Raw genomic sequence first — 22,225 nt, 5'->3', positions numbered from 1 at the left:
TACAAGGGGCAAAGCTCTTTCCACATATATCTTGTCAAGCCCCCTAAGGATCTTTTGTTTCAATAAAGTCTCCTCTAATTCTCCTAAACTGTAACGAGGACAAGTCCAACCAACTCAACCTTGCCTCATAAGAAATCCTTCCATGCCTGGGATCAACCTAGTGAACTTTCTCTGGACTGCCTCCAATGCCAATAAATTTTCCCTTAGCATTCCAGCTGAGGTCTGACTAGTGTCTTTTATAGTTTTAGCAAAACCTACCTTTTTTATATTCAATTTCCTTTGAAGTAAAGAACAACATTCCATTTAATAAGACTATAAGAAATAGGAAGAGGAGTCAGCCGTCCAGCCCCTTGAGCCTGCTCTACCATTAAATAGGATCTTGGCTGACCTGCCATTCCTTGGGTTCACTTTCCTGCATTTATTAAAGTTTACCTTACCTATTACATACTGAACATAGATGCCAGCTTTTTGTGATTCAGACACTAGGACACCCAAACCCCTCTGTGCTACAGGTTTCTACAGTTTTTCTACATTTAAATAATATTAAGCTCTTCTATGCTTCCTGCTAAAGTGCACAACCTCACATTTTCTCACATCACGCTCCATTTACCAAGTCTTTGCCAACTCATTTAATCATTCTATGTCCTTCTACAAGCTCCTTGTGTGGCCCTCAATACTTCCCTTCCATCTATTTTTGTGTCACCTGCAAACTTGCCAATAGCATATTTACTTGCCTCATCCAGCTCATTAACTTATAATGTAAATAATTGTGGCCCCAGCACTGATCCTTGTGACACTCCACTAGTTACAGATTGCCATCCTGAAAATGCCCCTTTTATCCCAACTGTCTGTCTTCTATTAATTAGCCAATTTTCTAACCTGTTAATATACTAACTGCAACACCATTAGCGTTTATCTTATTAAGTAACCTATCATGCGGTACCTTAGGAAATCAAATATGTTGCATCTACTGGTAGCCCTTAATTTACCCTGCTTGTTACCTGCTCAAAGAATTGTAGTATATTTATCAGGCATGATTTCCCCTTCATAAAACCCTGCTGACTTTGTTTGATCAGATTATGATTTCTAAATACTCTGCTATTACATCCTTTATAACACTCATTTTCCTCTCACTGGTCTGTTGTGACCAATGGCCTATATACAAAGATCAATATTTCAAGCAGCTAATTCTTTTATAGGAATTTATAGATCGTATTTCGATAATAGTTTAGAACAAGAATTTCCATTCCAGCCACCTTTTGCCTAAAAAAATCTTTATTTCTCTCTATGATTATTATGGCCCAGTAAAAATGAAAAAATGCTCACTTAATCATAGTCCTTTATAATCTTCAAAATCTCTGCTATGACACACTTTAGCCTTCTCAACTTTTATGAAATAAACTTTTTCAAATCTCCCTCCATGAATGTAATTGGAATAAAATGGTAGTGAATGATGTAAGAGATATACATAAGATATAAGAGCAGATGTAGACCATTCAGCCCATCAACTCACTTTATCTCTATTATTGTACCCACATCCCAGCAAGGTTCATGCTGTACCACTCTCACTTTCGCCTGCAACATCTTCCCCCATCCAACTTGACAATGCGGGACCACTAATCCTACAAGCCCTCTGTGTGGCCTACTTAGTTGCTCAGGGCACCTCCATACCTGCACCAACAGTAATAGCTATGCCACAATTCCATCACCCTTTAATACCAGCCTCACTCCCATTCCAGGAGGAAAGCAGCCCATAATAAGGCAGAAAGTGTGACAATGGATGGTGTGCTGCCAATCATTCAGCTCCTCACACCTTTCAGCATTCTGACTCTGATTGCCGAAAGCAAGCCCTGGACTGGTATCACAGACTGCCCTTGACCTACTATGCCAGGATCCTCAGCAGCAAAGGCATTGCATTTGACTGAGGCTTGTTGACAATCATGGAAAGTTTCATCACTACTAAATGGTATGGAAAGACAGGGATAATATAAACCTGGTATCTCTGGCTGGGGGGAGGGGGGCAAAGAGCAAAAAGGCAAAACAAGGCAGAGATGCTGCAAACATCCGGGTAGGCTCAGAGCGAATGAATGCTATGATGGTGAGCAAAGAGCCCGGAGATGCTGATTGGCCCAGTCCATGAGCTGGGTTCAGATGCCTAAGTGCACAATGTCCTTGCAACAGCATTACAATGTTAGTTGCCAGAGCCCCTCAAGGTGCAGCACTGAAGTTCTGAAACATCCTGCCATGTGCCATGAGGGTCTTAGAGACTGGCACATGCAGATGCCAATGTTTCTAGATGTATGTGCATGTGACCAGTAACCTTGGAATGTGTCCTGAGATGTTCGTGCTCAATGTCCAGCATAGAGTTAAGTTAGAGCAAGTGGCAAGCACAACCTGCTGAGCATTGCTCTGGATTCTGAATAAGGTTTTCCGAAAGCTAGTCTGTTGAGTAAGTGTGGTTAGATTGCAACCAGGTTATTAATGAGGTAAGTTGAGCCAATCACAAGAACCTTAACAAGAGTTAATTGCTGTCAATTAGCAATTCACCACTGCCTGGTGAAAATCTTGCCCTGCTGCTTGTAAAAAGTATAAATGATAGGGTGAGAGGATTAGATGTCAAGATGCACCTAACTGGACTTTGTGCCTAATTCTATCACATATCCTTCCCTAGCCCACATTGCTCAGACCATTATAAGATTCCATCTGACAAGTTCTGGTATATTTCAACCAATACCTCCACTATCCCTGCAGCCACTTCCTGTTAAACTATTGGATCCATGCCTTCTGGTCCTGGTGAATTATCTGCCTTCAGTTCCATTAACTTCTTAAATACTTTGGCTTTTGTGATAGAGATTATTTACAAGACCTTTTCTCCTTTTAGCACCCTGATTGTTTGAATCTTTGGGATGTTTATAATGTCCTCCACTGACGCAAAATAATGGTTTAAATTATCTATCATTTCGCTGTTTCCCATATCAGTTCACACGTTGCATCCTCCAAGCTTCCCGCTACTGTCTTTCCCAGTAGCTCCTGCTGCTTGATTTTATGTTTAGTGCCAAATTATTTTTGTTATCAATTTTCTCCCTTTTCATTAGCTTTTTAGTCATTTGCTGCTGGTTCCTAAAAAAATTCTTCTAACCTACCATTAATTTTTACCACTTTTCATACCTTAGTTTTTGATTTTGCTCTCCTTGGCCATGGGTGGTTCCTCCTTCTTTTCAACCAGGATAGATTATTGTTGTCATGATATTATCTGTTTAAATGTCTGCTATTGATTTTCCTCTTGGTCTATGTTCCCAGCCCACTTTAGAACTCTTTTTTCATTTGTCTGTAATTATCCTTTATAAGTTGAGGATACTGGTTTGAGTTGATCTCCCTCAGATTGAATTTAAAATTCCACCATTTTGTGATTGGTAGCCCCTTAGTGGATCCTTAACTATGAGATCCTTATTAATCCTACCTAATTACACTTTACCAGATCAAAAATAACCTGTTCCCAGCTTTAAGAAACTGCTTTAAGAAACAATCCCTGATGTGTTCTACAAATCTGTCATCCATGGTACCCTTACTCTTCGATTTTTCCAATCAATATGGAGATTAAAATCTCCCATGATCATTGTAGTGTACTTCTTACATGTCTCCATTTTTTCTTGATTTGTACTTTATCCCACTGTGAGGCAGCTCTTCAGGGACTTATAGATGACCCCAACCTATGACTTCTTTCCCCTGCTGTTCTTTTTTCTACCAAACTGATTCCAAATATCTATTGCACATATATTGTTGCTCACCATTGCACCAACAATTTCCTTTATTAACAATGCTACCCCACCTCCTTGTCCTTTATGTTTATTTTTCCTGAAATTTAATACCCTTCAATATTGAGTTCCTAGTCTTGGTCACCCTGCAACCATGTCTCCATAATAGCCATCAAATCATATTCATTTATTTCTATTTGTGCCATCAACTTACCTATCTTGCTACAAATGCTGCATGCATTCAGATAACAAGCCTTAAGCATTCACTTTTCACACCCATTAATACTTATTCAAGGCCTAATTTCTGCTACACTCTGCCCCTTTCTTTGATTACATTGATTATTGTTTATTTCTTCATTGCCCTGCATCTTTGCTCTCTCATTTATTTTCAAGGTTTTTAACTTTTCTTCAATTCATTTAATGCCCTATCTACAACGCTGGTTATATGATTCACTAGGATACTGGCACCAGCTTGGTTCAAATCAAGCCCGTCCCAAAGGAACAGCTCTCTCTTTCCCCAGTACTGGTGCCTGTGTTCCATGAATCAGAACCCATTTCTCCCACAGCAACCTTTCAGTCACGCATTTACCTCTTCAATCTTACTTGTTTGAGGTCAATTTGCACACAGCTCAGGTTGTTGTCCTAAGATTAGTACCTTTGCACTTTTGCTTTTGAGTTTAGCCCCAAGCTGCTTGTAATCACTCAGCAGAACCTCTTTCCCAGTCCTACCTATGTCATTGTTACCTACATGGATCTGGGCAACTGGATCCTTCCCCTCTCACTCAAAGTTCCTCTCCAGCCCAGAAAAGATGCCCTTCACTTTAGCATCAGGTAGGCACCTCAGCCTTTAGAACTCTCTATCCTTGCTGAAGACAACAGATTCTATTCCCCTAACCATGCGATCCCCTGTTACATTTCTCTTTTCCGGCCCCACTTAAATGGCAATCTGTACCAGAGTGCCATGGTCAGTTTGCTCATCCTTTCTGCAGTCTGTGCCTTTGCCTGTAAGAGGAGCGAGCATTTTGACGCTATTGGACAAGAGTATTCACTGAGGATCCTCCAAAACTAAATTCTAGATCCCAATACCTGCCTAACTTGCAGTCACACCCACCTGAACCCGACCACTGACTAAATTTGATGAATTAATCTAAGATGTGTGACTATTTCCTGAGACAAAGTGACCCCTCTCTGATGTGTTGCATGTTCACAGCTTAGACTCCAGCTCATCAACTTTTAACTGTGATTCCTTGTACAGTCAATACTTGCTGCAAAATGTGACACAATCAATTGCCCATTTCCCACATACTACTGCCACAATACATCATCTGCCCAGCCATATTCATTCCACTGAACTAATCATTTTGGATGTTAAATATTTTAAAAGTAAAATTCCAAAGGTATGATGTCTCCTGTTTAAAATTACTTAGCTGATGGAAGTGATACCTACTAATCACCTTCCTGTTTTCATGTGAGATCACACTGACTAAAGGGAAAAAGCAGGTTTAATGGGCTCACGGCTGCTGCCATTTTTATCTCCTACCACCTGCTTTTTTATACAGATCTGTTTTCCTGGTCTGCTCACTTTCTGAACACTCCTCCTGGTCTCTTTCACAGTGATGCTGACCTGCCGCACACTCCTCCCGGTCTGCTTCGCAGTGATACTGACCCACAGCACACTCCTCCTGGTCTGCTTCTCAATGATACTGACCCACTGCACCCTCCTTCCAATCTGCTTCACAGTGATGCAGACCAAAGAGCACCTTTCACTGAGTTGATGGTCCTCCAAGTGTAGTCATAGAATCATGAGATATACAGCACAGAAATAGACCCTTCAGTCCAACTCATCCATGCCGACCAGATATCCTAAATAAATCTAGTTTCATTTGCCATCATTGGGCCCATATCCCTCTAAATCCTTCTTATTCATGTACCAGTAAATGTTATATTGTACCAGCCTCCATCACTTCCTCCGGTAGCTTATTCCATGCACGCACCACCCTCTGTGTGAAAAGTTGCCCCTTAGGTCCATTTTAAATCTTTCCCCTCTCACCTTAAACCTATGCCATCCAGTTTTGGACTTGCCCACCTTGGGGAAAAGTCCTTATCTGCCCCTCATGATTTTATAAACATCTATAAAGGTCACTCCTCAGCCGCCGATGCTCCAGGGAAAATAACCCAGTCTATTCAGCCTCTCCCTATAGCTCAAACCTCCAACCCCGGCAACATCCTTGTAAATCTTTTCTGGACCCTTTCAAGATTCATCACATCCTTCCTATAGCAGGGAGACCAGAATTGCATGCAGTATCCCAATATTGGCCTAACCAATGTCCTGTCCAGCCACAACATGACCTCCTAATTCCTTTACTCAATGCACTGACCAATAAAGGCAAGCACACCAAATGCCTTCTTCACTATCCTATCTACCTGCGACTCCACTTTCAAGGAACTATGAACCTGCAGTCCAAGGTTTCTTTGTTCAGCAACACTCCCCAGGACTTTACCGTTAAGTGTATAAGTCCTGCTGTGATTTGCCTTTCCAAAATGCAGAATCTCACATTTATTGAAATTAAACACCATCTGCCACTCCTCGGCCCATTAGCCCATCTGATCAAGGTCCTGTTGCACTCTGAGGTAACCTTCTTCACTGTCCACTACACCTCTAATTTTGGTGTCATCTGCGAACTTACTTACCATACCTTCTATGTTCACATCCAAATCATTTATATAAATGATGAAAAGCAGTGGACCCAGCATCGATCCTTGTGGCACACCGCTGGTCACAGGCTTCCAGTCCGATAAAGAACCCTTTACCACCACCCTCTGTCTTCTATCTTCGAGCCAGTTCTGTATCCAAATAGCTAGTTCTCCCTCTATTCCATGTTATCTAACCTTGCTAACCAGTCTACCATGAGGAACATGTTGAATGCCTTGCTAAGTCCATACAGATCATATCCATCGCTCTACCCTCATCAATCCTCTTTCAGTCAATGTTTACCTTGATGTGTGTCTGGGGAACAGACAATACAGCATAGTGATCTGTGTCACGGAACTGCTCGGGACGAACCTCGACAAAAACCATTTCATCTTTCTCCAGACTTCCTTTGCAAAGGCACATTCCAGCAGGGGTGTGACAGTCTCTACAACCATGAAGCTGCTTCAACAGCAGTGTATGGTAGCACAGACCCACTGGGCATAGGTAGTGCCCTTCTCACCACCAGCCAAGCAATGCCTTGGAGCTTGTTGGAAAGTTCTGGTGATGAGGCATTCTGCCAAATGACTTTGACAGTCTGCTTGGGGAACAACTTGGCAGGGTCAACCCTCTCCCTTTCCCGCAGAGTCTCGAGGACACTACATGTTGACAATTTCCTGATGGACTTGTGGTCAAAGGTGCTTTTCGTTGCAAATTTCTCCATGAAGGACAGGTGTTATAGAATGGTCTAGTTACTTGGGAGTGTTCCACGCAACAAGGCCAGCCCCATCCTTCGCAACCCTAGGGAGAGGTAGAACCTCAGTAGGTAGTGACACTTGATGTTTGCGTACTTAGGGTCTACGCACAGCTCGATGCAGCCGCACACAAAGCTAGCCATCAGGATGAGGATGGCATTGGGTACGTTCTTCCTCCTCTTATCTAGTGTTTTGTACATGGAGTCCCTGCAGATACGGTCCATGTTAGACCTCCAGATGAAGTGGAAGATGGCTTGGGTGACTGCAACAATGCAGGTTTGGGGAATGGACCAGACCTGTGCCACGTACAACAACAGAGAGAGTCCCTCACACTAGGTTTTAACTTGCAATGGGGTGGGAGCAGTGCTTCCAAAAGCCCAGTTTTTGCCTTACCTCGGTGATGCACCCTACCCAAGATTTTGCACACACCCCAGCTCCTCTAAGCCATATTCCCAGCACCTTCAGGTAATCTGTCCTGACGGTGAAGGGGATAAAGGATCAGTTGGCCCAGTTCCCAAAGAATGTGGCCTTGCTGTTGCCTCAATTTACCTTGGCTCCCCAGGTTAGTTTGAACTGGTGACAGATGCTCATGAGCCTGTGCACTGACGGTGGACCTGAGCAGAAAACAGTGACATCATCCATGTTCAGGAGGGTTTTGACCTGCAGGCCTCCACTGCCTGGAACAGTCACCCCTCTCAGGTTCGCATCCTTCCTGATGGACTCAGCAAAAAGCTCTACACAACACACAAACAAGGCAGGAGAGAGTGGGCAGCCCTGACTGACTCCAGATCCGATCGGGGAGCTTTCTGATTCCCACCCATTGGGTGAAGCTGCATGATTGATGTAGGCGTAGAGCCGTCAGGTCCAAATGTGGATTCCCTTTCCAAAGCCCATTCTGGAGAGCAAGTAGGTGTGCGATATCCTGTCCTCATGGAAACATGCTACCTGCTTGGCCTGGTATGTGCCAGTAGCTGAATGGGTCTGTGCTTTACTGAACTGCACTCGATCGTGTCACTCTTAATTGGATCGTACTGTGCCATTCTTAACCTGTTGGATACCAGCATTGGCAATCCATTAAGAAAGAAAAGTTCGACTAAAGCAAACAAATTACAATCTCTTATTTGCAAAGCAGCCATTCGATGCATCTTAAAATACCCTTTCACCCTTGGTGGAGGTATAATGTGAGGAAGTTGCTGCGTCCGAACGTATTCAAGCGATTTACGTTGATGTGTTCGTCAGTGCAGTTCTATTGGTTTGTGTGAGCAGTGGGAGGATGCTCGCCCACAGCACTGTGTATATGAGGAGGAGAGAGCAGCCGGAGCCCAGGCACAAAGAAACGCCAAGAGGCTTGGAGTAGAGCCGTGTGTAGGGCGGAACGGCGCCGGTTTGTGAGTTGCTGATCGTATCAAATAGGTCAGAGAAGAGCTACAGTCTCGTTAGATCTGCAATTCCATCGAGTCGGAGGTAACACTGCAAAGGGACCCATGCGTTTTTATAATATGTCGACGAACTTACTGTTGGTTCCAATCCCGGAGTCATGCGACAACGCGATGAACAGAGACATCAAGATCGCAGTTTTAGGGTCAAGCACTGTTGGGAAAACAGGTAAGATGTGTTTATGTTGGGAAAAGTTGAGACGCTTACAGAAATGTCCGTCAATAATTTACTTTTGAAAAGAACAGTATTCGTATTTAACCAAATCTTACAAGACAAATATTGTCGCTGCTGATGGATTTGGTTGACGATTAAATCCAGCAACAGCATCGAAACTATATTTTTCTGTATTGAATAAACATGAAGTACCCGTTTTCATAATTTGTGTTCATTCATGTTGGGTTAAAACTCAATTATCACTAAGTCTCCAGACTGAGGACCAAGTCTTTTGACTCTGAAATTTAGGATTAAATTTGCCCCAAATAGATGGAACAGGATTCTTCCTGCTGCCCAATAAAAAAAACCTGCCGGCATTGTGGCCAAGTGCGGGGGCATTGAGTGGTCAAACGTGTCTCCCAGCGGACGTTGTCCCACTTTTACATTTGAAATCTGCTAATTGTTTTCTGGAGGATTGTTGAGTCCGTGGAATAGATATTTTTAAGGCGGACTCTGGGATTTGCTGCCAGAAGAGAATAAGGATTTACACTTCCGGATGTGTTGGACTGTTAACAGCTGTTTTTTGGGAGCCGGTGGTAACAATAGAAATTTGTGTTTGCGTAGCGCCGTTCATGTAATAATAAAACGTTCTAAAGCGTTGTACCAGCAAAGCAGACAAAACCTGACACCAAAACCACGCACTGAAACAGTAAGACAGGTGGACAAAGGCGAGGAAAGTTTCACTATGAAATAATGCATTTCACAAACTCTTCGCAGCCACTGATGTACTCCTGAAGTGCGGTCACTGTAGTAATGTTGGAAATTGTGACTGTCAATTAGCAATGAGTTAATGATCAAATTTTTTTTGTGTGAGCCTGATTGGCCAATACATTGGCAAGCACTTCCTACAATCAGATAAAGGTGCCTTTCTGCTTTGGAAGGTATTGTGTTCAGTTCCAACACAGAGCCTGGAAATTGTTGGCAGGTTGTTTTTAGAAGGACTGTGAAAGCCTTTACCTCATTGTACTTGGGCTTTGTTCCAATTTTTATAAACCACATAGTTCACCCACTGGTCAGAAATTGGTTTTCTTTTCAAAAGATGTACAATCATTATGATTGCGTGTGCACAAGTGTACAATCAGCAGAAACATAAACAGAAATTGCTGGAAAGGCTCAGCAGGTCTGGCACTATCTATGGAGAGAAATCAGTTCACGTTTTGGGTCGAGTGACCCTTCGTCAGAACTGTACAATGAGCGTATTCTTCGGTAAAACTGGGAATTTTTCAATTAGGCTGCAAGGTAATTGGGAGCTCCCAAAGATTCAAGCCACTGCATGGGAATTTGAAAAGCTTGTGATCATTTAATTTTACACAGCCTTTGGGATTTGTACACATATCATAATTTAGCTCTGAGCCACATTAAAGTCCATCTGGAATTACACAATTTGGATTTTTTTTGTATTCAAAAGGTATTTTCATTTTGACATAATTGGTGTGCAAATTCAATCCTCAATGTGTTGTATTCAATAGTATGACCAAACAGCTGAGTGGATGACTTGTACAGAAGATGTTTTCTTAGTTGTTTGTGCAAAGCAGCTCAAGGTATCAATATTATAATTGGTAGATTCTGTTTCAAAGACAACAGAACCACTGTAGAAAATGATAATACATGGTGGAAAACGAGCAAGAGTGCTTTTCTAAAGTTATGGCTGAGTTACATCGCAAGAGTTATGCAGAGGGAAGTCTTAATGCCAAAATGGATCCGTTTTGTTTTTAGTAAGTTTCTTTTAAAATTCTTTCAGGGGATGTGGGCTTCATTGGTTGGGCAGCATTTATTGCCCTCCCCAGTTTCCCTTGAAGGTAGTGGTGAGCAGCCTTCTTAACTATTGCAGTCCATTTGATGTAGGTTCCCCACATCACTGCTAAGAAAGGAGTTCCAGGATTTTGTCCCAACACAGTGAAGAAATGGTGATATATCTCCCAACCAGCTTGGTGTGTGGTTTGGAGGGAAACATGCAAAAGATGGTGTTCCCATTTTTCTGCTGCCCTTGGCATTCTCAATGGTAGTGCTCGTGGGTTTGGAAGGTGCTGTCTGGGTATACTTGGTGAATTTCTATAGTGAATTCTATAGACAATGCACACTGCTGCTACTGAGCATCAGTATTGGAGGGAGTGAATGTCTGGAAGTAGTTCCAGTGAAGTGGGCTGCTTTGTTCTTGATGATATCAAGCTTCTTGAGTGTTATTGGAGCTGCACTCATGAGGCAAGTGGGGAATATTCCAACACACTCCTGACTGGTGCCTTGTAGGTGGTGGACAATCTTTGGGGAGTCACATAGTAAGTTACTTGCTGCAGCATTCCTAGAATCTGACCCACTTTTGTAGCCACAGTATTTACATGGCTAGTCCAGTTCAGTATCTGGTCAATGGTAATTCCCCAGGATGTTGATAGGGGATGCACTGGATGAGTGCAGCCAAGAAGCTTGACACCATTCAGGACAAAGCAGCTTGCTTCATTGGTCCTACATTAATTTACTTCACACTGATGCACAGCAGCAGAATTATCTACAAGATGCACTGCAGAAATTCATCAAGACTTCATTGACAGCACTTTCCAAACCCACAACCACTACCATCTAAAAGGACAAGGACAGCAGATGCATTAGAACACCATCACCTGCACATTTCCCTCCAAGCCACTCATCCTGATTTGGAAATATGTTGTGGTTCCTTCAGTGTCACTGAGTCACAATCCTGGAGCTCCCTCACTAACAGTACAATGAGTCTTCCTATCTCAAATGGACTGCAGTTTTTCAAGAAGGCAGCACATTAAAGAACAATTAGCGATGGGCAATAAATGCTGGCCCTGTGATTGAAGCCTGCATCCCTTGATTGAATGAATGAACTTTTTAAAAATGTCAATTGCACTCAGAGTGTAAATTAAATGAAAGAAAACATTTCCCACTACAGCTTGGCCTTTGCTTATCTTGAGGTGCTCCAACATTTAAAAAAGGCATTCTTCAAAAAGCTTGAAATGAATTTGAAAACATGCGCAAGTTAAATAATCAAAGTAGTTGTCAATTTCAATAAATACATCTATTTTGCACACAGTGTGACTAGAATTCTTTTTTTTGACAAAGTTGAGAAAAATAGTTGAGCTTTGAATAATTGTAGTAGGAGAAGATTTGACAATAACCCAGTCTTCACCTTGCCAGTTGAATCTGTGTACACAAATGTACGTTGTGTACAAGTAAGACTAGTCGATGGATATGCAGATTAGTTCTTAAATTCATTCTTGATATTTTTGTTAATGGATTTTTTTGCCCTGAGTTTAAAATACATATGCAGTTAGCTGAAATTAAATGTTTGCTGTTTGTGCTATATTGAATAAATCAATTACAAGGTTTTAAAAATAACAGCATATTTTTGCATTTTCTCAAATCTGCATACGTATTGTTTTCTGTTTAATGGTACAGATACTGCAATAAAAAAGGCTCTATTATTTGGGAGTGAATAGTCGTTCATGAGTTTGTTTTCCTTCAGTTTCCTGACTGATAGGATAGAAACAATATGATATACAGGAGTAGAAGAAATCATTGTTTTTCCTGATCAATCCTAAAGATAAATATTTCCCTGATTAACAATTAAAAAGAATAATTGATTTCTTTTATATTTAATGCAACTTCTGACTTCTTTTAATAGCCAAAAGTAATTTGTTTCATTGAAAAATAATCCACTGTGTTTTGATACATTTCAACTGAAAATGGCATATCTTTAGATTTCACAAACTTGCAAAGCTATGTTACAGTAACTTCCTGTTTAGACAAAAGTCAGATACCATCAACAACAAAGATCATGTAAACTAACCCGGTGATCTCCAACTCCGATACAGCAATTCAGAGCTGAACTCTTTCACATAGCTTGATGTAATTATAACTGCAAGAGCTCTTTAGATTTAGTTGTACTTACAAATAGCTATGTGTATCTTTTACATTTTAAATAAGATTCTCCTATACAACAGTGATCCTAGTCTCAATCTTCCTGAAAGAAATAAAGAATTGAAAGAGCACTGCGATTAAAATAGTTCACTTGGTGTTAAATTTAAATATTTGAGGGCCCTCTACTACTTCTGCACAACTACACCAAATGAGTAAAATGCAAATATATAGAAACAAGCACAGTGAAGGATGCCTATAGAATCTTTTCCCATGCATTAATAATAAAGGAAATCACATCGTATTATGCTACACTCAAATAATATCACAGCTACTGGCAGTTTATTTGCATTATGGTGGATTATTAGATTGCAATCCCTGGGACAGACCAAGTAGATTTGGCATCTGGCTTTTTATCTTCAAGCCAGTTAGTTTAACATCTGTCAAAGAGAAGATGTTAGAAGCTTTTAAATTCAAAGTGATCTGAAAGTGATCTTCATGGATCTGTGAGGGAAATCCTGTTTAAGTAATTTGTTGGAGTTCTTTTGAGGAAGGAATATGTGCTGTGAATAAAGGGGATCTGGTGGATGAACTGTACTTGGATTTTCAGAAGGCACTTGATAAAATTCAACTTCAAAGACTATTCTGGAAAATAAAAGTCCATGATATAGTGGGTAATGTACTGTCATGGTTAGAAAATTGGCTAGCTAACAGTAAACGACAAGGAAGCATAAATGTAGCATTTTCTGGTTGGCAAGGTGTGAGAAGTGATGTGCCACAGGGATCAGTGCTGGAATCTCAACTTTCTTACAATTTATATAAATGACAAGGATAAGGGGCTAAAGATTTGGTTGCTAAATTTGGTGAAGACACAAAGATATCAGGGAAAATAAATTGATAGGAGGATATAAGGAAGATAAAGGAATAAAGGGTTAAGTGAGTGGCTAATTGAGTATAATGTGGGACAAAGTAAAATGTTCTATTTTGGCAAGAAGTATAAAATAGAAGCATGTTACCTAAACAGTGAGAAGTTGCAGAACTCTGAGATGCATAGGAAACTGTGTGTCCTAGTGTACAAATTGTAAAATATTAGTATGCAGGTACATCAAGTTATTAGGAAGATTAGCAGAATATTTTCAATTGTGAGGGGAATTGAAGACAAAAGCAGAGAGGTTATGCTTCAGTTATATAGAGGATTGTTGAGACCACATCTGGAGTGCTGTGTACAGTATTTAAAGGAAAGATGTAAATGCATTGTAAGCAGTTCAAGGAATGTTTATTAGATGAATGCCTCAAATGAGTGGGTTGTCTTGAGGAAACGTTGGACAGCCTAGGCTCATATCCACTGGATTTTAGTAGAGTAAGAGGTGACTTGATTGAAACCTATAAAATCCAGACTGTCTTGATAGGGAGCATGTGAAATGATCTAGAAATAGAGGAACACTGTTTAGAAATAAGTGGTTGCCCATTTAAGACAGAAGTGAGTAGAAATCTTTCCTAACAGAGGATCATAAGCTTTGGAACTGTCTTTCTCAAAGGGTGTTGGATCACAGTCCTTGAATATTTTTTAAAGCAGGGATAGATAGGTTCTTGAAAAACAAGTCGCTGAAAGGTTATCATAAGTTGGTAGGACCTTGGAGTAATCTGTTCAGACATGATCTTATTTGGTGGCAGAGCAGGTTGGAGGGACTGAATGGCCTAATTCCTCCTAGTAACTGATTTATTTTAATTTTCGTTTGTTAGTTTTCCCCCATTGTAGCGCCATCAACCTGCATTAATGGAATTTTCCAGCAGTAACACAGAATCACAAAAACAGCCCTAGTGAATGTGACAAGTTTCTTTTAGGATTACACCTGATTGGAACTACTGTGCCAGAAAACTAATATTGAAGCTGCTTTTGTTTCAAAGGAGAGGATAGATATAGAGCTGCTGAATTCACCTTTTTTTTGTATTATCTGGATACTGAAGCAGGTGTATCTCCGGTGCTTACAATGAACATTATAAATTCTCAATTTCTCAAATGCATATGAAAGAGCAACTGCAAAAGCAGTGACAATGAAATATTAATAAATTTGTTTTTGTTTATTTCTAGCATTGATTGTCCGGTTTTTAACAAAGAGGTTTATTGGGGACTATGAATCAAATACAGGTATGTATTTCTTAAAATAATCAACCAAAATTGATCATTAAAGATTAATAAATACTTTCTAACAAACCATTGTTTTTATTTCAAAGGAAATCTTTATTCAAGACTGGTTCATATTGAAGGCGAACAGCTTTCACTGCAAGTGCAAGACACACCTTGTGTTCAGGTATGGCATATGTGACACTATCACATTTTTGGGAAATGAAAGGAAAACTTACGATGATATGAAATCAAACGAAATAAAGGAAAACCCTGATGGCAATAAAGAGTAAAACTCCCTGAAGCCAAATTCAGAGTTTGCAGTTTATTTGAATAATAACTAGCTAAAAAGCTAATTCAATCAAAATTCTTAGTTTTGATTTGTAGCTTATTTGAACAATATCATAATATTAATCAAGTTATGCAATTCACTTATAGAAAAATATGGATCAGTTTTCTTTGTCACTGAATTTGTAAGTCTAACAAATGGGCTAATTTCTGATTAAATTTCTTTTGTTTTTAGGCTCAAGGAGAATGTTCACGTTTTCCTGACCTTGTCTCCAGGTGCATTCACTGGGCTGAGGGATTTATCTTGGTGTATTCAATAACAGACTACAATAGTTACAAACTGATTCGACCCCTGTACCAGCATATACGTAAAATATATCCTGATACAAAAGTCCCTGTGATCATTGTTGCTAATAAGAGTGACCTATTGCATGCCAGACAAGTTCAGACCAATGATGGAATCCAATTAGCAAATGAGCTTGGTACAACATTCTTAGAAATCTCTACCAGAGAAAACTATGAGGATGTGTATGAAGTTTTTCAACATGCCTACAAAGCGGTGAGCAAACTGCATATGAACAATAATGGAGAAAAACGAAGAGGATCAATTATTCCACGACCCAAGTCACCTAACATGCAAGATTTAAAACGACGCTTCAAACAAGCCCTTTCTTCCAAAGTGAAATCTGGCACCACTTTATGACGTGGATATTAAAATGATCAAGCCCAGTGGATAACAAGCAGAATTGCACAGTATTTGTTTGACTTCTGTAAATGGTGCCTTTTACCTCCAGCAAGATTATAAAAGTAGCTTTAAATGATGACAGTGCAATGTTGATTCTTGCAGTGATTGACTAGGAGCAGGATTTACTTGAGGGCAAATGAATATCTCTTTACTTGCTAATGCTCATATAATTTATGCTGCTACAGTGTAGCAATGCATTGTTTGTGAATGCCTGTGTTGAACCTTGAAAAGATAGCTGAATAGCATTTCTAATGTTGCCAATAATGGCTGTTCAGAATGTGTAATGGAGTGTATTCATTGTATAGTACAGCTGTATTGAGTCTTGCAATACATTGTGAAGTGAGTGAAAATATGGGATGGACCTGGGACAACAGAACAGTCCCAAAAAGATTTAAAAACTGCTACAGATTTTGGGTGATTGGAGTGTACGTGAGGCAAATTATATAAGAGACAGATGTGCAGATCAGGTGAAAGAGGTCTTAATAGTCTCCGTTACCATTATGAAGTTGCAACTAGCCACTGGAATTTTCTGATTTGTGGATTCCAGTTTAAGAAAATGTAATTATTTGTCAATTCTAGTTTATAGATTTTGATGAAAATTATACAAAACATTACTGTCAATCGTTTTTGTGTAATGAGTTTGTAATTATCCTGTATTTTATTGATTGAACCACAATGCTATATTTGCTGGAGATAATTCTTTTTACTGTATTTTATACAAACAATGATTAGTTATTCTTGTGACCAAATGAAAAATGTGCTCATTTCTAAATTACTATAAAGACATTTGTACAATGTTTCCAGATTTATACTAATGCAGGAACATATTGGAAATTCAATCATCCACAAGGACACTTTTTTTGACAGAAGTTAAAGTATTGATTTTAAAGTATTGATTTATGAAAAACAAATTAGAACAGGTTATTTAATGAATTGCAGTGCAAGTTCAGTATTTTATGTTTTGATAATTGCTGAAAAATACTGGTTAGACATCAGGGGCTGTGGTCATCCCTTGATACGCTTGACATTAGTCCATCAGCATTTTAAGAAATATCTGTAGGCTGGAGAGACTGGGCTGAAGGAATTAACTGCAGGAATGTTATCTTGTGGGGTTACTCAAGTTAAATGCATTTGCTTCACAGGTTAACTAATAAACTAATGACACAGTAAAAGGTGATGATAAGTGCCATGAAAAATGTTAAAAATTGAAATGAGTAAATGTAAAAATATTACTTAATGTAATTGGCACTGTTAAAATAGTGCAAGAAAATAAGAGCAGGAATAGACCATAGAGCCCTATGAGCCTACTCTGCCATGCAACAGCTTCTGCCTTAAGTCTATTTACCTTCCTACAGCCAATGTCCCTTGATTCTCTGAGAGATCAACAATTTGTCCATCTCTGCCTTAAAGATATTCAGTAATGGTGCATTTGTTTGGAGTAGAGAATTCCAAAGATCCTTTGAATGAAGAAATCCCCTCATTCCTCTTCATTGATCTCACTTGTTACATCCCAAAAAAGCTAAGAAGTTTGTTGAATACAATTTTCCTTCTGTAAAAGCATGCCTTGTCTGATTGCAGTATGATTTTGCTAAGTGCTTGGATAAGACTTGCTTAATAAGAGATTGTAGCATTTTCCTGTTGATTTGAGGCCTGGTTTCTCTCTCCCTCCTTTCTTGAGTTGTGGAGTTAAGTTGCTAACTGTCAATCTGCTGGGACTGTTCTAGAATCTAGAGATTTTCAGAAACCAAAACATGCACTAACTCTGCAGCTACCTCTTTTAGAATGCCTACCCAATAATGTAGGCATCATATTCTCAGATATTAGTCGGATTTTAGTTCCTAAGGAACAAAACAATACAGCACAAGAATGGGCTGTTTGGCCCACCAAGCCTGCACTGATTCCTGTTTCTTATTTAGACATGCTAGTTACTGCCCATGTGCAGTTTTTATCCCTCTGATCACCTCCCGTTCAATTGCTAAACATGCCTGCTTTCACCGCCTCCATTGGCAGAACATTTTAGGCACCTACCACCCTCTGTGTGAAAAATCTTCCCCACACTTCTCCCCTAAACTCTCCCCCTCTCACCTTAAACCTGTACCCTCTTGTAGTTGACCTTTCCACCCTGGAAAAAGGTCTCTGACTATCCATCCTATCTATGCCTCTCATAATTTTGTAGACCTCTATCAGGTCTATCACCCCTCAGCCTCTGTCTTTCCAGTGAAAACAAACTGAGTTAAAATTTGTCCAAAACATTTTTCTCCTGATATTACTCACCTTACATTCATCACTTTTCAGCCCCTTTGTTCTATTTATCATGTGTAATTTCTGTCATCTAATGTGAAGACACTTACTGTATGAAGCCTGACAAATATTCAAGTGATAAGTATCTTGTAAAACATTGGTAAGTTTTTGGCAAATCATTGGACCATTTCACTCCTCATAAGTTAAGCCCCATCATCAGCTAAAATGTTAATCACAGTAAAATTTATAGAAGTAAAGGTTTATCTCAAACAGGCATGAAGGAAAAATCAATTAAATTATTACAACTAAAATGTTCTCGATACAAACTTTCACAGTAATTATGTGCAAATAATTTTTCTCAATTCCTGCTATAATTATGTCACAAAAACAATTGGTATTCTTTGTGAAGGTCTAACTGCAAACATTCAGCAATCAAGTAACACAAGTGCATATCATAGACCAGAGTATCTGCTGCAGAGTCTCATTTGAAGCTCCCCACTTCTTCCAGTTAAATCATGTTACCAAGAAAATAAACCTAAAAAAAATTACATCAAGAAAAGTAAGAGCTGTGTTTTTATTATTGGGCTAATCATGCTGCACATAGAAGTTTCAAATGAGTATTTAAATAAAAACAAAAAATATGCACTAAATAATTTTTCTTGAGTGGTATAGGTACACCATGGCAATAAATAATGCCTTTGTTTTAAGGAAGAGGTTGTATAGTTACAACCATTGTTCTTCTTAATATGACTGCAGTGACAATTTATTCAAATGTGCTTTGAAAGTATTTAATCACAAGAATCAATAGCCTAAGTGTCTTAATTTTATGCATGAGACATAGTAGGAACTGCAGATGCTGGAGAATCTGAGAGAACAAGGTGTAGAGCTGGATGAACACAGCAGGCCAAGCAGCAGAGGAGCAGGAAGGCTGACATTTCGGGCCTAGACCCTTCATCAGAAATGGGGGAGGGGAAGGGGGTTCTGAAATAAATAGGGAGAGGGGGGAGGCAGATAGAAGATGGATAGAGGAGAAGATAGGTGGAGAGGAAACAGACAGGTCAAAGAGGCAGGGATGGAGCCAGTAAAGGTGAGTGTAGGTGGGGAGGTAGGGAGGAGATAGGTCAGTCCAGGGAGGATGGACAGGGCAAGGGGGCGGGATGAGGTTAGTAGGTAGGAAATGGGGGTGCAGCTTGAGGTGGGAGGAAGAACAGGTTAGGGAGGCGGGGACGAGCTGGGCTGGTTTTGGGATGCGGTAGGGGGAGGGGAGATTTTGAAGCTTGTGAAATCCACATTGATACCATTGGGCTGCAGGGTTCCCAAGTGGAATATAAGTTGGTGTTCCTGCAACCTTCGGGTGGCATCGTTGTGGCACTGCCGGAGGCCCAGGATGGACATGTCGCCTGAGGAATGGGAGGGGGAGTTGAAATGGTTCGCGACTGGGAGGTGCAGTTGTTTATTGCGAACCGAGCGTAGGTGTTCTGCAAAGCAGTCCCCAAGCCTCCGCTTGGTTTCCCTGATGTAGAGGAGGCCACAACGGGTACAGCGGATGCAGTATACCACATTGGCAGATGTGCAGGTGAACATCTGCTTGATGTGGAAAGTCTTCTTGGGGCCTGGGATGGGGGTGAGGGAGGAGGTGTGGGGGCAGGTATAGCAGTTCCTGCGGTTGCAGGGAAAAGTGCCGGGTGTGGTGGGGCTGGAGGGGAGTGTGGAGCGGACAAGGGAGTCACAGAGAGAGTGGTCCCTCCAGAAAGCAGATAAGGGTGGGGAGGGAAAAATGTCTTTGGTGGTGGGGTCGGATTGCAGATGGCAGAAGTGTCGGAGGATGATGCGTTGGATCCGGAGGTTGGTGGGGTGGTACGTGAGGACGAGGGGGATTCTTTTTTGGTTGTCATTGCAGGGACGGGGTGTGAGGGATGAGTTGTTAAGTTAAAGATTGAAGACAACTTTGTACAATTTTAGTGTTAACTTTAACTTTTTTGTAAGACCTAAATTAATTACAATTACAGACTGTGTTGAGAGAACCGATCTAAAAGCTTTCTAGTCTTAATTAGTTCCAAGATCTATTCCAGGATCAAGTATGTTTCATTACATTTTGACAGAAGAAGTTAAAGTGTTGATTTTAATCGTTATGATAACAAAATTAGAGCAGGCTATTTAATGAATTGCAGAATTTATTACATTTTTCATTATAAGATAAAAGAAATTATATCCGATAAAAGTAGTAAATTTTCAGTCGATAAAATTCAGGACATCAGATTTTGTTTCTGGCTCACTGGACACATATCTCTTGTTTTCTTTTAGTTGATTAAATTTATCATTTTGTCCTCCGTCTTCCCTTCTGTGCACTAAAGCATTAAAAATTATTGCTTATTAATCTTGCTTGCCACTACGCTCTGTGGATGATTGGAGACATTCTGAATTTTGATTAGCTTGTCAATGCATGGACAGAATGCGATCAATCTTAGATTAGCTAAATAGTGCTTGTCCAATTCCGAATTTTTCTTTAAAGTAATGATCATACAAATTACTTCACTTCTTACTATCCCATAACTCATTTTTTAACATGTGTAGGTTAGGTGCATTAGCCATGGGAAGTGCAGGGTTACAGGGATAGAGTAGGGGGTGGGTCTGGGTGGGATGCTGTTCAGCAGGTTGGTGTGGACTTGTTGGGCCGAATAGCCTGTTTCCATACTGGGGATTCTGTATATGCAACAGTTTGTATGTATCAACTCCTTTTAGCAATAGCTTGTCTGTATCAACCTGCAAACCTTTTACATCTTTACTGATAATGTGGCAACAATTTAGCCATTTGTGTGTATGCCTCGGAGAATGTAATGTCAGTTCCCAGTGAAATAATATCATGCCAAATGTCCTACCTAATACATCCATGTGATCTCAAAAACCTGTCAATATCCTTTAACTACAAGAACCATATGTGATTCCACAATAATTGCTGATGTCAAAGACAAATGAAAAATCAATATTTCTATACAGATTTAGTATACTTTGGCTCATTTTGTTATGTACTAGACTATTAAAACATAGTTGTATCTTTAAGTGAAAGTCTTGTATCTCAAAGCATTTTCAGATTTGGTAACCGAAGTTTATATTAGCTTGGGCCATGAAACAATCCTTACCTTTCACCTGAACCATCTAGTTATTTTTCCTTACAGGAAATGTTTATAACTAATCACAATCAAACAAAACTATAAAGTAATTCCTCACCTGTTTAATCAAGTCAAATTTATTTTTGTAAAAACTCATTCCTACAAATTTACTGACAAAATTATAGTTTAAAAAATTCATTTATCTGTTTTAAAACATTTTTTTTGTAAATTCCTTACTTTATGTTCAAAGTAGAAACTGCTGTTTTTCCATTGAATTAAGATAGTTCACTCATTGTTCCTAACATGCTTGTGAAAATTTCGTGCTTTTACTGGAGGTATGAAGAATAAATCAAGAAACACAAGAATATGATAATATATAATTTCTGTTAAACTTTGAACTTTTAAAAAATATTGATACATAAATTCAATCCATGAATTTTATTTATTACAAATACAAACTATGTACTCCACCAGAGACACTTATTCATTTGGCATGTATGTGATTTACAAATCCTGAACTTTTATGGCTTACAACAGCTTATAGGTGATTTTTCATAAGGGTTTTCAGGTAAAGAAAAGGTTGTTGTTGCTTATCATTGACTTAGGAGGCCATATACTACCCAATATGTAATTTTAACATGTTATATTAATGGGATGATCTTTAGGATAAGCATAAGCTCAATGCATTAGGAAATTTTCAGTCTGCGATTTCCAGTGTATTAAAGTTACTCTTTGAGATGTCAGGGAATATGTGTGCATTTTTTCTGAACGGAATTCCAATGTCCTCCAGGATAACCAAGGCAAAGTATTCTGTCTGATTTCAAGGTGGCAAACTAATCTTTCAGTCTATAGGACTAAATGAAACCCATGTTCAGATTAAATCTATTTCACATCCACTTTTTGAGATAATCCTCCTGTTTATTGTTAGATGGCCAGTTGACCAAATCATTTTTCTTTATTCATTCATTGGCTGTGGGTGTCATTAGTTAGGCCA

The 22,225-nt window shown here is 39.7% G+C and overlaps 1 protein-coding gene across 1 annotated transcript; it reads left to right on the top strand.

The window, feature by feature from the left end:
* Nucleotides 1–8,515: 8,515 nt before the first annotated feature.
* Nucleotides 8,516–17,989, top strand: LOC109929499 (ras-like protein family member 11A). The gene is made up of 4 exons (XM_020529176.2): nt 8,516–8,804; nt 14,815–14,871; nt 14,958–15,034; nt 15,371–17,989. Exons 1-4 carry the CDS (start codon nt 8,684–8,686, stop codon nt 15,836–15,838), a joined length of 723 nt encoding a protein of 240 aa, XP_020384765.1. The 5' UTR covers nt 8,516–8,683; the 3' UTR covers nt 15,839–17,989.
* The last annotated feature ends 4,236 nt before the right edge of the window (nt 17,990–22,225 follow it).

Source organism: Rhincodon typus, chromosome 6 (assembly GCF_021869965.1).
Source record: "Rhincodon typus isolate 14 chromosome 6, sRhiTyp1.1, whole genome shotgun sequence".
NCBI classification, from domain to species: domain Eukaryota; kingdom Metazoa; phylum Chordata; class Chondrichthyes; order Orectolobiformes; family Rhincodontidae; genus Rhincodon; species Rhincodon typus.
This window is presented reverse-complemented; position numbering and strand designations above follow the sequence as displayed.